We start from the raw sequence: 14,301 nt of genomic DNA, 5'->3' as shown, positions 1-14,301 counted from the left end.
TGGAGCAAGTCTGGTGACATCTCTGCCAAATTTCATGTTTGGCAGGATTTCATAATTGAATAAAATAATTTACTTTCATGTTTAAGGCCAATGAAATATGTTGGCTTTAATATCTGAAATGCATTTCCTCCTCCCACAAGTCTTATATTATTTTTTTTTTAATATTGTTTTTATAATTTTCGTCTATTCATTTTACTTCTCTAATGTGAATTCCAATTTTTATACACTCAACAATCTGTAATTTTCGCATATACAGAACTCTGTATTTCACAAGCTTTCTGGATAGTCAAGCTTTTATTATAGCTTTAATAGAGCTGTGAGTTAGTTATATACTTCAGTTTACAGCAACCAACTGAACTAAACTGCTGCTCAGTACTTATTGCTTCAGACTTATCCCAACAAATAATTTTCATGACCTACGGTATTGCACATCAGCCCCTTAAGGAGGAGCGCCGGAAAAACGAAGAGCAGTCACAGGACTGCACTCGCTGAAATGGATCATCGCCACCGGCCCGCACGTTTTAAGCAGTTAAGCCTAATTTTACAAACAAAATCATATAAAATCAGTATTTTGATATTATCAATTTTTGAGTTGCGTGTTTAACGCACTTGTTTTTAATGTGTATTAATATAAAGAATGCCACATTAATAGAAATAAATTAAACAGACAAAATACTAAAATCATAACTATACACACAGAAATAAATACTATAAACATGAAAAAAATTTACAAATACTAAATTTATAAAAAAAAAAAAACTAAATATGAATTACCTGTAGGTAATTCTAATTTTAAAATTATACTGTGGGCGAAATAATTCAAAACAAGGATCGACACACAGTTTTACCTTGCACATTTCGCACTCAAAATATGTTGTTTGCTTTTGCTTTTCCTTGGTTTTAGCGCACACAATGCATCTTCTCCTAACTTTATTACCTTTTCCATCAACGTTAATTTTTGGAAACTGTCTTCCAGTTAGACGGAAAGGTGGAGCGTCTGATGATTTTGAACAAATTTTTAAGTTTTTAAGTAAGGTCTCTAAGCCATGGCTAACATAATCCAACACATATCCCAAAACTTTTTCAAAAGACACTCAGAAATATTTCAAATTCAAACCCTGTGTGACATTAGGTTTATATTAGAAAACTTTTTGTTTTTCTAAATCGAAAACAGTGTCCACGATGACCGGAAAGTGATCAAGGAAACAACCTCCACTGGCGAGATATCCATTACTGATCATGTCAATATATACATTATATATAATTACATTATACATAAAGTAAATACATTATACACCAAAATATAATGCCTGTGTCATTATACATAATGACCTATTAAATCGAGTAAGAAAAACAGAAACGCTGGCTCTTTCCTGAGAAATGCGTGCAAGACGCATTACATGTCAAGAAAGCTGATAGTCTTTCCACTTCTGCAATAATGTTGTAATGTTACTTTTTAATTAACCAAGAAAGCTTATGTTAAGTTTCAAAATAAATAGGAAAAAAAAAAAAGAAAGAAAGAAAATCTTAATGAAATAAACAAAATTGCCTATTACCCTTTAATTCACAGGCACACTTATAAAGAGCCATGATTTCCATTTTGTTTATTTCAATAAATCTTTCAAAACCAAAAGCACAAAGCAGAAACTAATGCCAGTACGTGAAGGTCAAATGCCGTACGAATCAACCCATGTGAAAACAATTACCACTTAGCTCCATTTACTGGCTTTTAAAAATTCAAATAAATAGTTCCATTTTAATGTCACATATACGCGATGTTGGGCTGGTAGGAACAGAATCGTTGCGGCGCGTATATGGGACGCTGGGCTGGTAGGAGTGGAATCATGGCGTCGCGTATACATGACGCTGGTCCTGAATGAGTTAAGAAGAATTTATCCCTATATTGTTTTTGGCTATTTATAGTTGTTTATCTTGCTGTCTGAGCTGATATTTATTTCAGCAAAATTCCAGTTTGTTCCTTTTATCTGGTACAGTTATGAAGGAGACTCTACAAAACCCTTAGTGTACAATATGTATTATAATTCAACAGTTGACTCTTCCCAGAAGCCTTCTGTGCAGGATTGCAAATGAATATACAGCTCGATTAACAAAATCATGTTACATTTCTTTTCCATATTCAGACATACAATATTCCTTGCACATTAAGAATTTATCACTATATTTTTTCTTTGGCTATTTAGAGTTATTTATCTTGCTGTCTGAGTTGATATTTATTTCAGCAAAATTCCAGTTTCTTCCTTTCATCTGGTACAGTTATCAAGGAGACTCTACAAAACTCTTAGTGTACAATGTGTATTATAATTCAACAGTTGACTCTTCCCAGAAGCTTTCTGTTACAAGGATTACAAATGAATATACAGCTCGATTAAACAAAATTATGTTTCATTTCTTTTCCACGTTATGATGACTCACATTTAGCCTTTGCAGAAGATTTCATTCCATTGATTTTGGAGCCTTCTCCAATCCCCTTTAATATTATGAATAGCACTAGATTGTATATATGTACTCTATTTCATCTGTCATATATTCCTTTAATGAGTCTCATTCAAAAAATAATTAGAATTATATATTAAATATTGCGAAAAGTTTTACAAAATTAAGAAAAAGATATTGGTGAATAACTTATTAGGTGGATAATTATACTTTTCAATTAACAGGGCATCACTTGTTGCTAAATGTTAATGTTGGCATAAAATCTAACTAGAGATAATGACCACTCAATATGTTGATATATATAACTTTATCAGAAGAATGCCCACCTTATAAAACCCAAAATAAAATGCACAGATACAAACAGAAATTCACAAATATGATGGTCTGTAATAGTAGTTATACAATGATTCATACTTAGCTGCATTTGAAAGAATTCTAGCTCTGTGAGCTCTTGATACTAGAAGTAAATAAATAAGATAGATATAGAAAGCAGCATAAGTGAATTAAGTCCATCATATCTAATTTTGAATTGTCCCCCCCCCTTTTTCTGGTGTGTGTGTGTGTATATAATTTGTTTTAACGTGGACCTAAAATCCTTACTAATTTTTTTTATAAATCAGATGATGTTAAGTGAATTCCTTACCACGTTCAAAAATTTGGCAAACTCTTTTTGCATGCCATTTTGTGCAATAAACAATGATACAGGGACTCTTTCCTGCTGTTCAGAAAACAAACAGAACACAAGAGAACCAAATCCAAAATTCACTTATCACATTAATCTTAAAGAAATAGGGGGAAAAAAACAGTTACTTTCGCAAGCTAAGTTTTACTTAAAAAATAAGAAAACTGATAAATTTTGCGAAAAATTAAAAAAGTGAAAATTTCAAATTCTTACATAAAATATCATGTCTTAAAAATAAAGTAATGGAATTTGAAAGAATGATTAGAAATATTATGTAAAACTTTGAAGAACACTTGCAGTATCTTCTTTGTTAACATAAAATAATTAATCTGTTTCCTCCTCATCAATTGCACAACTTGTTTTTACTGATGGCCTAGTTGGTGAATATATAGGTAAATGTTTATAATACTGGTGACAGATGAGTGATATAAAAGACAACAAGTCAATCATGTCTTTTTGTCAGTTGCCAGCAACTCACTGACTAGAAAAGACAGGATATTATTTAAATTGATCACATGTCTCATATCTTCCTGGTGATTTTTTCTCCAATGAAACAGTTTCAAAGGAAATGAAATCATCGAAAGGAATTTTTAACTTAAAAGAGATTGGTGACCCTCTCTCGTATCTCATTCACTAAAAATTTAACCAGCTAACATCCTTTTTAAATACAGTCCCTCCCCCCATCAGTTACACAATTTTGAAGAGATTTAGTACTAAAAAAATTCTTCTCTTTTCAAGACCTTAACTTCAAATGCTAAATATCTAAGTTTTCATTCTCTCACTATTTTGACTCAATCTTCTGGTAAGTATATTTTATTGTTTTGGGGTGCGTTTTTCAATTATTCCAAAATCCCCCTGATACCTAACACTAAAAATTTACGGTCAATGGTTTTCACAGCCATGCCCTTATTGTGTCTGAGTTTCATAAAAATCATTGTCGATTCATTGCCAATCATAGATACTGCAGTTCTGATCACTGCATGAATCAAAATACAAAATGATGTCTTCTTGGGTTGCTGCATGTGCTTGGAAGTGTTTCATCAAGCATGATGCTAAATCTTGGAAATCTCTGCTTCCCTCAGTTGTATTCTACATAAAAATAAACGAGTTACTCAAATTGAAAAAAAGTATCCTGAAATTGTATAAATTTCTTTTGTAATATGGAGTTGATGTGGTCAATTTTGGGAATAGCAATAACTTTTATGAGTTAAAAGTTGCTGTCTAGGTGTTGGTAGAGATGAGCAACTGATCAACGTCTGTGGGATGCCCTAGCTTGGTCTGCTTTTGCCAAATGAATTTGTTTTCCAATCAGTAAAATATTTTTAATATTTTCATTTTGTTCACAGTTAATTTTCATTTGAAGTTTGTTACAAATCTGACAGGCATTCATAGCTGGTGGTTTAAAATGCACTGAACACATTAAAATAAAACTTTTCTTAGACTCAAATTGCTTTTGCCTTGATTTTTCTACATACATTTCATACATTTTGTGAAATGTCAGGTCACAGTATAGGTATTTTTTGTTTGGATTATCTTTCTAAGTATAATGACTTTGAACAACTGGGAAGAACTTAATATGATCAATGAGATCTTGATCATTGATTGTATTAGAAGGAATTCCTCTACTGTCAATAACAGCAAATATTTCTTCTTAAGTAAAGAAAGAAGGCTGAGAAGAAGACAGAGAAGGCTAAGAGAAAGTAGACTAAGAAATACACTTCTCCTTGCATTCAGTGAAAAATTCAAATGAGATTTGCTTTGGTCATGAAATCTGCATACTGCTTGCAACAGGCTAACAAATAAATAAAATAAAATAAAGGTGATAATGATTATTTTATTTGGCAATGAACTGAATCACCAAACAACAATGGGAATTCGTAGACGATAATCAGGTTATAAAGTACTAGTATTATGTTATCGTCTGGGAGAACAGACTTGGTTCACTTGTGCTCAATGAATAGAAAACAAGAGTCTAAGGACTTGATATGTGCTGCTATCTTGCGACATTAAAATCAGCTAAGGACTTGATTCACTGTAGCACTGAAAGATATTACTTTCATGAATGTTTATCATGGAAAACCTCACTAAGTGAAAAAATTGGACTTGTTCACTTCAGCTCTGAACCCTGCATATCAGAAACTGAATGCCAACTCCTTTGAACCAGTTCACTGTGTAAACTTTCTTTTTGCCATCTTTCCTGCAGCATAATTTCAATAATCTTTAACAGTAAAATATGTTTCTGTTTTATTATTTTCCAAATAAAGTATTTCAGTGTGGACAGCAGTTTTGTCATAATCCATCATCATTTGACAATTATTCAGTCATGAGATGTAACCCATATTAATTTTTTTCAAATCAACACTTGAACAAAAAAGCAATAAAAATGTTGAAGGAAAAATTAGTTTACTGATATTCACTCTTTTTGCTTATTCTTAAGAATGTTATTGAACAGCTAATTTAACTACTCAAGAAATAAAATAAACAACTTCCATGTTTGGCACTTTTGTACACAACTGGCACCGTCAACTAAAAATATGAAAAAAATGATAAAACCTAACTCTAAACTAGATATTCTCTACGTAAGTTTAATCCAGAGAATATTCTATATGTCAAAGAGTAGCATTAGCAACTACTCGTGTATTTAACACTATGAAAGATCTGAAATATATAGAGAGAGAAAATCCACAGTCATTCCTAAAAAAAGTCACAATTTTATTTTTAATTTCTTACTCAATCACATATAACTGAAATACACAAATATTAGTTATATTATTAGTTATTATTAGATTACAGAATTACTATTTTTCATGCTTGTTCTATTCTATAACCTAATTAAAATAGTTTTCACATGTTGAAAGCCCTTGAGAGCTTTTACAAAGTATAAGGCATCCCAACAAAAGCACCAGATTTAATATGTCCAATAAAATACTTTATTTTCAGAAAATGGAATATATCTTTACAGGCTTACAACATGTAAATATTCCAATTTAAGCATAAAAAATAAGGTATGGCTTATGTCTTCTTCAATTTGCTTTGCATCCTTACACTCCCTCAATGAAATTTGTAATTACTTTCTCACATATCTACTATATCAAGATGGCTAATACCAAGGTTACGTATTAAGGCTGTCAATGATGCATTCAGTTTTCTCTTTGAGGTCTTTTCTTAGTTCTCTTAAAGTTCAGAACTTTCAGGAATAATATCGTAATGCATAATTTCAACAAACCAACTGGATCAAGAGGGTTGTGATTTAATGTCTCCTGTGCCCTGAACTTGTGCCCTCAGATTTTGTTATCACTCTATGAACTGTTGTTTCGTTAGATGCACTTTCATTTCCAAAGATTGCACAAGACTTTCTAACAGTCTTCGCATAACACTCGCCATTCTTTTAATGAGTTTTCACAATCAAAATTTGCTGTTCTTTGTGTAGAATGTGCAAATATCAACTAAGCTGCAATGACGATACAACATACAATGCTAGTAATTCTTGAATTGGAACATTAACCTGTCATAAGCATGTAAAAATATTTTTCATTTCCTAAACATAAGCACTTTTTGGGGTGTATTAAATCTGGTGCTTTTGTTGCAGTACTCTACAGTTTCAATACATTTATATCAGTTAGATTCAATGTATCAAAAAGAAAGAAAGAAAAGAAAATTACCCACCATTTTCTGCATTAATGCTTCCAGCTAAATGAAAATGTAAACTTGGTGTTACACCAGAACCTTGAATACCAAAACTATGAAAATCGTGTACACTATATGTACTAGGAAGAACAGCAATAAGTTCATGAGGATCTTCTGTAAACTGACTAGCTTGATGTTTCTTAAAGTGATTAAATGATCTATAAAAACAAAAGCTTTGATATATATAAGAAAAAAAGACATTTTTGCAGTTTACAAATATTTAAACATTTAATTATCAATATTAAATTCAATTTGTTTGATTATGTATTAAAAGAATACAATCAAGTAGCCAGCTAGTCCTTTTACTCGATGATGAAAAATTACACAGGATTTGTACAAATTTCTGCACATGGAAATTAAGTACTTTTAAGGAGCATTAATGAAAACATTAAGGACTTATGAGCAAATGCGAACTGAATAAATTCAATTAAAAATATTATCTATGCCTGAATTTCACTTTTATACTACCATCCTAAAAATAAAATAGGTCCCTAAGTAGTATGCATTATTACTAAACATGAATTAACATAATTACTAATAAGTTTGAGAATAAAATAAACTTTATGCAATTTGTCAAGTAGCATTAAATATTTTACACTTATAATAGTTGGACATATTTGAAAGAAGATAAGTGACATCTACGTTTCACTAACAGTTAGCTTTGTGTTGATTTTTTTTAATGTCTCATTTTGTCACATACTTGGTCAGTCTAAAGCTTTAGTAAGTAGCAGGTAGATTTTATGTCAAATGGCATAGGTTAAAATGAGAAGTAAGATCATAATCAGCAAGATTCAGAACAAAAGATTGAATGTTGTCACTACTGCTGCTTGTCTAGAGAGAAACCTGCTGATTAGAACAAACCTGAAAAGCCTGATGTAGGCATGGTTGGCAAGTGTTGAAAGTTAGTTAGGCTTTGTTTGATGCAGTTAATATTGTAGCTTCATGTAGAGTTCCAGGGGTTGTAACCCAGTTAATATACTTTAAGGTTCCAATAAGCCATTAAAGCACCAGAGGTGATAAGTTGTTTTGTATTATTTTAAGTTGAACTAGATGCTTCTTGCATCTTATTCTTTATAAGTTTGCAACTTTTTAAGTTTACAACTTATTCTTTATAAGTTTTACTTGAATTTTTAAATTTTTGTGTTTTATCTTGTGACCACAATGGGTATTAATGAAAGGCAATAACTCACTTATATGTAGAGAAAATTTTAAGAGTAAGCAGTTAGTTATAAATAATTAAATTAGGTAGTTAGATAACCTCAGTCATTATGGACTTACATGGCCACTATTAAATTTTATTTTTTAACAATATTTGTTAAATATTAAATTATTATAGCCCTATTAAAAATCAAATAAAATTTCCCAGTTTAAAATATATGTAATTTATGACATTGATTCTTAAATTATATTAGGATAATTATGCATTAAAAACTACAAAAAATTTATGTTTTGTAACAAAACCACTCAAAATATTTATCAGTCATTTTAATTTGAAGCCTTCCCAAACATTTTGGCTAGTTTATATTGATTTCCTTATCTTTAAGCATCTTTCCTAAGAATCAGAGATTTATCTCAATATGCAAACTAATGCTCTCGCTAATTTCTGCCTGATTTATCTTCTAACTTATCAACCTCTCTACAATGTACCTATGAGGGTTTACTTGATCTGGTAAAAGTTAAATAGTCCAAAACGTCAGACATACATGAAGCAAATTACCGCTATGTCTGAAAATAACTACAATATCAGATGAAGATTTAAATAAGCCTTTTATTTAAAAAGAGCTTAGAACATGAAGGCATGTTCTGTGCTAGCAAAATAAGTTACAGCTCATGGGGACGTAATTAAACACAAACAGTCAAATTCAAATTTTAAAATGTGGACTAGTGGTCAAAGATTATACAATTCAATTTTAATTTGATCTGGCCCAATAACTCTATTATATGAGGAAATAAAAATTATAGTAAAGGCTGAAATCATAAACAATTGGGTAATTTACATAATAATAACTGCACATATCTTTGAAGAGTAATTTTCTTTATGTATTTAGTTTCTTTCTTCAACACGTTTCCTTTTCCTTTTAAAATTTTTGGATTTAATTACGGATCTCTGTTATTCTAAAAAACACTAAATGCATTTAGAATGTACAGAAAAAGTGGCTAATTTTATTTCTTTAGTAATATGAACATTCAAAAGGAATATGAGATATATATGTTAAAGGGCGGTTACAGAGTTGGTGTGGCAGAATTTTTAGAATTTAGTGACACACTGAACAACAAAATCTAGAAATGGCAAAACTTTTAGAATTTAGAGCAGGCATTGGAAGCAGAATTTAGGCTCCACAGAGATTGCATCAGGTGGGAAAATGCCTAGTGCCAGCTCTGTGTATGATGCATTAAAACATATTAGGTGAATCTTTTAAATTATAAATTTTCAATTTCTTTATTAATAAAAAAATCCCTTTTTGTAATGCCTGCCCATGTGATAAGATTAGTAGCATTTTTGATAATTCCCATGCTTGTGTCTAGTGAAAAGTAGAGCAAATAAAGGGAAGATAAACATGCTAAGAAAAAAATTCTAGTATCAGACATAAAACATTCAAATATTATGTTTTCATTGTTCTTCCAGACGTTCTCCGAAAAGTAAAAATTCATCTCAAACTTTCTGTAAAATACATCCATTACGTGTTGATACCATGGAGACATTTTACATTTTGTCACATATTTTCCAAATCTTCTATAATCATGGGTCTATAAATCTTGCCTTCAAATCCTTCTAAACTTCCCAAGCTGCAATGTCTAAAATCCTACAGACAAATTATCCCTACCAATTCTGTAACAGCAAAAAGCTGGAAATATTTTGAAAAAAATCTGATGTGTACACCACATGATTTCCTTGCATTGGAATATTAAATTCAAATATTAAATTATACGCATTTTTTCTTGCATTTCATTTAAACTTATTGGATTGAATTAAATCTACTTTGCCGACAGCGCATAAAGCACAATAGAATAAATGCATTCTTTAAAATTCACTCTAGTATTTGTTTACCATAGCGACAATCTGGCGCTAGATTCACTTAGCAGTATTAATAATTATATAACAGTTAACTTATATAATAATTTTATAACGGAAACTAAGTTAACTGTTATATAATCCAATAATTATATAAGTTATATATTTCGTTCATATTATAACTCATAATGCACAAAACTTATATCATTTAAAGAATAGAATTATCTAATCGATGCCACGTTCTATTCAAATACTATAATAAAGCTAGAATGATGTATAAAAGAAATTAAGCAAACAAAACAAAAAAGAAACAGTTTTTCACAGACGATTGAGTATTTCTCATTTAATTAATTCAGTTCTTACTTCGCGAGAAGGCAAAAATACACAAAAACTCAAAATATATATATTAAAAATTACGAAGTAAATCTTAAAACACTTATCTCCTCGAAAAAATTCCAGAAAGGATTAAGCATGATTTAATTGGCAATAATAAATGAAGGCGTTATTTTTGTTGTTGCGAAGCTAAGTTTCTCTAGATTGGCAACAAATCCACTAGTCTCCTGTTTCAAATGTAAACATCAATGGCCGCCATTAAAAAAGGCTTAGCGGCAATTGAGCAACTTTAAAATTGCTGAGAATTCTAAAAATATTGCACACAGATTTACTAAAGGCATAAAATCCTTAACCGGAAGATAAAAACAACATAATTCAATCATTTTTAAAGCAAAAAATGTACAATTTACCAACATATAAGAGTAAAGAAACTGAGATCACTGAGCCGGGTAACAGAGTGGATATATATATAAATATATTTATATACGTTTGGTGCGGCCGATTGCAACCAAAATACGAGGTGCACATCTAAATGTTATAGCAGTCCTATGTACAAAATTTCAATGTTCTGAGGCTACTCGTTTTTGAGTTATGCGAGATACGTACGTACACACGTTCGTACAGACACCACGAAATATTCTCTTCAGAATTCATTTTAAAGCAGTTTTATAATTTTTTCGAAGGAAAAGAGTATTTTATTCTGTCCTTACGTACAGATATCGCGCAAAAACATCATTAAATTGCATTCGATAGCGGTCAAAATGGATATTTTCATTGAAATATGCTGCCTGAAACTTTTCGCGATTACAATACTTCCTTTTTACTTCGTACAAGGAAGTAAAAAAAAGTAGGGAAAAAGTGTAAAATTAATTTTATAGAGAAAACTGGTGCATATTCTGCGAAGTTTGAATATTCTGAAACAATTACATTGGAAAAACTCTTACTATGAAAAATTAAAAAGAATACATTTTTAATTAATTACATAGTTCATTTTGCTTTTGCTAAGAGCTGTTTCGTAAATTGTGCTTTACAGCATTATACCTTGTTTATTTTTCAGATTCAAAATATTGTATAATAAGTTGCCAAAATGAAACTTTATAATATGACAGCAAAAAATAAAAATGTTTTACTTTAATGTTATTTTTTTAATATAATTTCAATATATTACCATTATTTTAATGAAATTTATCAATGTTACGACGTTTAAAAAAAAATCTCCAAAAAATTCCCAGATCTCGGAATTAAACATTTTCTATAGAAACTTATCTTAAAATCACCAAAATGTTGATAAGTTGCCAAATTTAGAACCGTTTGATAAAAGAATTCACATCCTCAAAAGCGAAAAGTTGTTTAAGAGCTCTTTATTAAAAAAAATTAATTTCAAAATGCTTATGTTTCCCTTCTTGCTTAGAAACTCGAGTATCTCATCATTTATATTAGAAACAAATTATAACCCATGAACCCATTCAAAAGATAACCATATATGTCAGTGAATCGTTAAAAAATATTCCTCCAAAATGCTAATTCACACTCAAAATAACAGACAGAAATTTCAGATGATTAAAATTAAGGACTTTCTGCTGATTTTGGCCAAAATTAAGGACTTTTAAGGACTAAAAATCAATTCCAAGAAATCTAAGGACTTTTAAGGACTCTTAAGGAGCGTACGCATGTTTCACAAGTGCACATCTGTGTAGCCACCGAGGGAGTGGTTTCTAGGATGGATCAATGGGTACCCAGTAATATTTCTGTCATGTCACATGACCTTTCGCATGCTTTAAGATTTAAGCAAGATGGTTGAAAATATTCTGCCATGCAGTTTTTTGTACAAAATAATTAAAGCATCATCGATTTCTTCTGAAACTTTTCATTGTGAAATTATATCAAATATAAGCAATTGTGAAGATTTCAGTACCTGGTTGAAAGAATTTGAAATAAATGCAAACAAATATTTGATACTCCGCAAAAATATACATATGAATTATTAACCCTGTTACAATACAAAATATTCTTTGGATGACAATTATTTATTTTAATGTGAAAAGCATCAGGTATTAATATGCAAATTTTTAAGACACAAAGTTCAACATTTAATAATGAATAACAGGATCTTATTATAGAAAAAGTGAAAAGAAAAAAGTGTGTGTGGTATGAAAACACTCAGATGATCAGTTACATTTACAGAGTGTTCAGTGTTGATACCCATTTTTTTTTTCCTATTCACTATACTATATCTAGGATGTAAATTGATGAAGATATCCAAATTTGCTCCAGATATCTTCACCTGTAAAAACTGTTACTATTTGGAGTTATAATGAAGGTTTGACATTTTTTATTCATTTTTTTCCCTCTCTTCTGGCATTTATTCACAAAGATTTTACAAACTATTAACACACAAAAATATTAACGCAGTATTTGAAAACACTGGAATATATCAAAATGTTTAATTTAATTATTCTTTGTTTTGAAATTGAAGATGGCAATGATTTGTAAATCAATCTGAAACAGAATTTAAGAGTTTTATTTCCAAAAAAAAGGTATGATGTTATTTTTATATATATAAATTGTGAATTTTAAGATTCTAATTGTACAATCAACAGGATATTATAAGCCTTATTATTATGATCTAATTTTATGATCTGCATTCCACGAAACGTTTGGTGTTATTTTCAAGGTATTACGAGATGAATGAGCTTTCAGCATGAGATGCCTATTTTAATTATTACTTACTTTTAATAGTTATTATTTACTGTTAATTAAGTTATTATTACCAGTATTAGCAATGATATCAGCATCTCGGAAAAATTCCATGCATTCATTTATTCAATTTGTTACAATCGTGGCCTAAAAAAAATTCCAAGCAAGAAAATTAGCAGCCCGTTAGTACATTTCCCATAAATCAATTAGCATTACCATGACAAGCATTAGAAGAGAGATTTAAGATTTTAATGATTCAGAATTTAATTTAATAATATTTTCAATACCATTGGAATATCTACAGATGGAATAAAATAATTTACACCATGTTATAAATCATACTCTAAGATCTGAAGATGCAGATTTGATTAACTTCTTTCTAAAATTACCAAAATTTAATATCCTCAATTTCGAATTTTTGCAATAAAAATAATCACTTTATTTGGGAGTACATTTATATCTGAAGAGTTTTATCTTCAGCTGAAAATCCTGGTCAATGAGCATCTCCAATTCATGAAGATATAGAGGCTGTTCTCACATTTTCATTTACGTGTTCTATTTGATAACCTTTATTCTTCTCTATCTTTCTCCATCGTAATTTTCATGGCAATAAAGCCTTGTGTAGTATCAGAAGAGGTATTTCATTCCATTACTCTTGATCAACTTTTCAAAGTCCAAGGAGGATTGCAGGTCGATGCTTGGATAATCCGCTTTTTAAAAGTCCAAAAATGTAAAAATGCATGGATGATACAACAGAAGATTTAGTAGGAATATGAGGGAAGAGTATGGCCTTGATACACATTTTGTCTTCCATTTTTCCCAGGAAATTAACAATGGATTTTAACATACGGCTGCTTGTTTGTCTTGATGCAATACTACTGATTGATGGCACTGTGGCTAAAGAGAAGGTATTTCATATTTGAAAATTGGGTATATAATGAATTTTTGATAATATGTGGAATTGACCTTAAGAGTTTTATGCACTATCTTTAATTTTTATTTATCGTTAAACCAAAAACAATCATAAATCCCTTTGAAAAACTTTCTTTAGACTCATTGGACCATGTTTTAAGATTTCTTTCTTTTCTTTGATGTTAATAAATGGATCTCTTTTACTGCAGTCATTTAAATATACCCAAGATTCATCTATTGTGGCAACACTTTTCCATTTTTGACCAAACAATTGTTTACCATAGAAAATTGTACAGCGTATTTTGCTTTTGGCGATTACGTAATGGAGAAAGACTATGCATATTACAATTTTTTTCACCTTTCTAAGATTCAAATCAGAATTAATCATTTTGTTTATAGTTGACACTGAGCATATTAATGATTATGCAATTGTCCTTTGACTTTGTAGATTTTCTTTAATGTTAAAGTTCTTACCTTTGCAACACTGGAAACATTCCATTTTCCCCTTCAATATGTATTTTGA

At 30.1% G+C, this 14,301-nt stretch overlaps 1 protein-coding gene across 4 annotated transcripts in view; it reads right to left on the bottom strand.

Annotated features, from left to right (window-relative positions):
• The window catches only part of Rbcn-3A (rabconnectin-3 alpha), a 266,480-nt gene that overhangs the window by 198,696 nt on the left and 53,483 nt on the right, over window positions 1-14,301 (bottom strand). For all 4 annotated transcript variants that reach the window (XM_085810399.1, XM_085810400.1, XM_085810401.1 and 1 more), the window contains exon 10: window positions 6,803-6,981. In XM_085810399.1, the coding sequence (XP_085666525.1) occupies window positions 6,803-6,981 (179 nt within the window). The remainder of the gene's footprint in view (window positions 1-6,802; window positions 6,982-14,301) is intronic.

This window comes from Stegodyphus dumicola, chromosome 2, assembly GCF_044657685.1.
Source record: "Stegodyphus dumicola isolate Sdum_Otavi_A_Nest chromosome 2, ASM4465768v1".
NCBI classification, from domain to species: domain Eukaryota; kingdom Metazoa; phylum Arthropoda; class Arachnida; order Araneae; family Eresidae; genus Stegodyphus; species Stegodyphus dumicola.
Note: the sequence above shows the minus strand (reverse complement) of the source record. Positions and strands in the feature narration are given on the sequence as shown.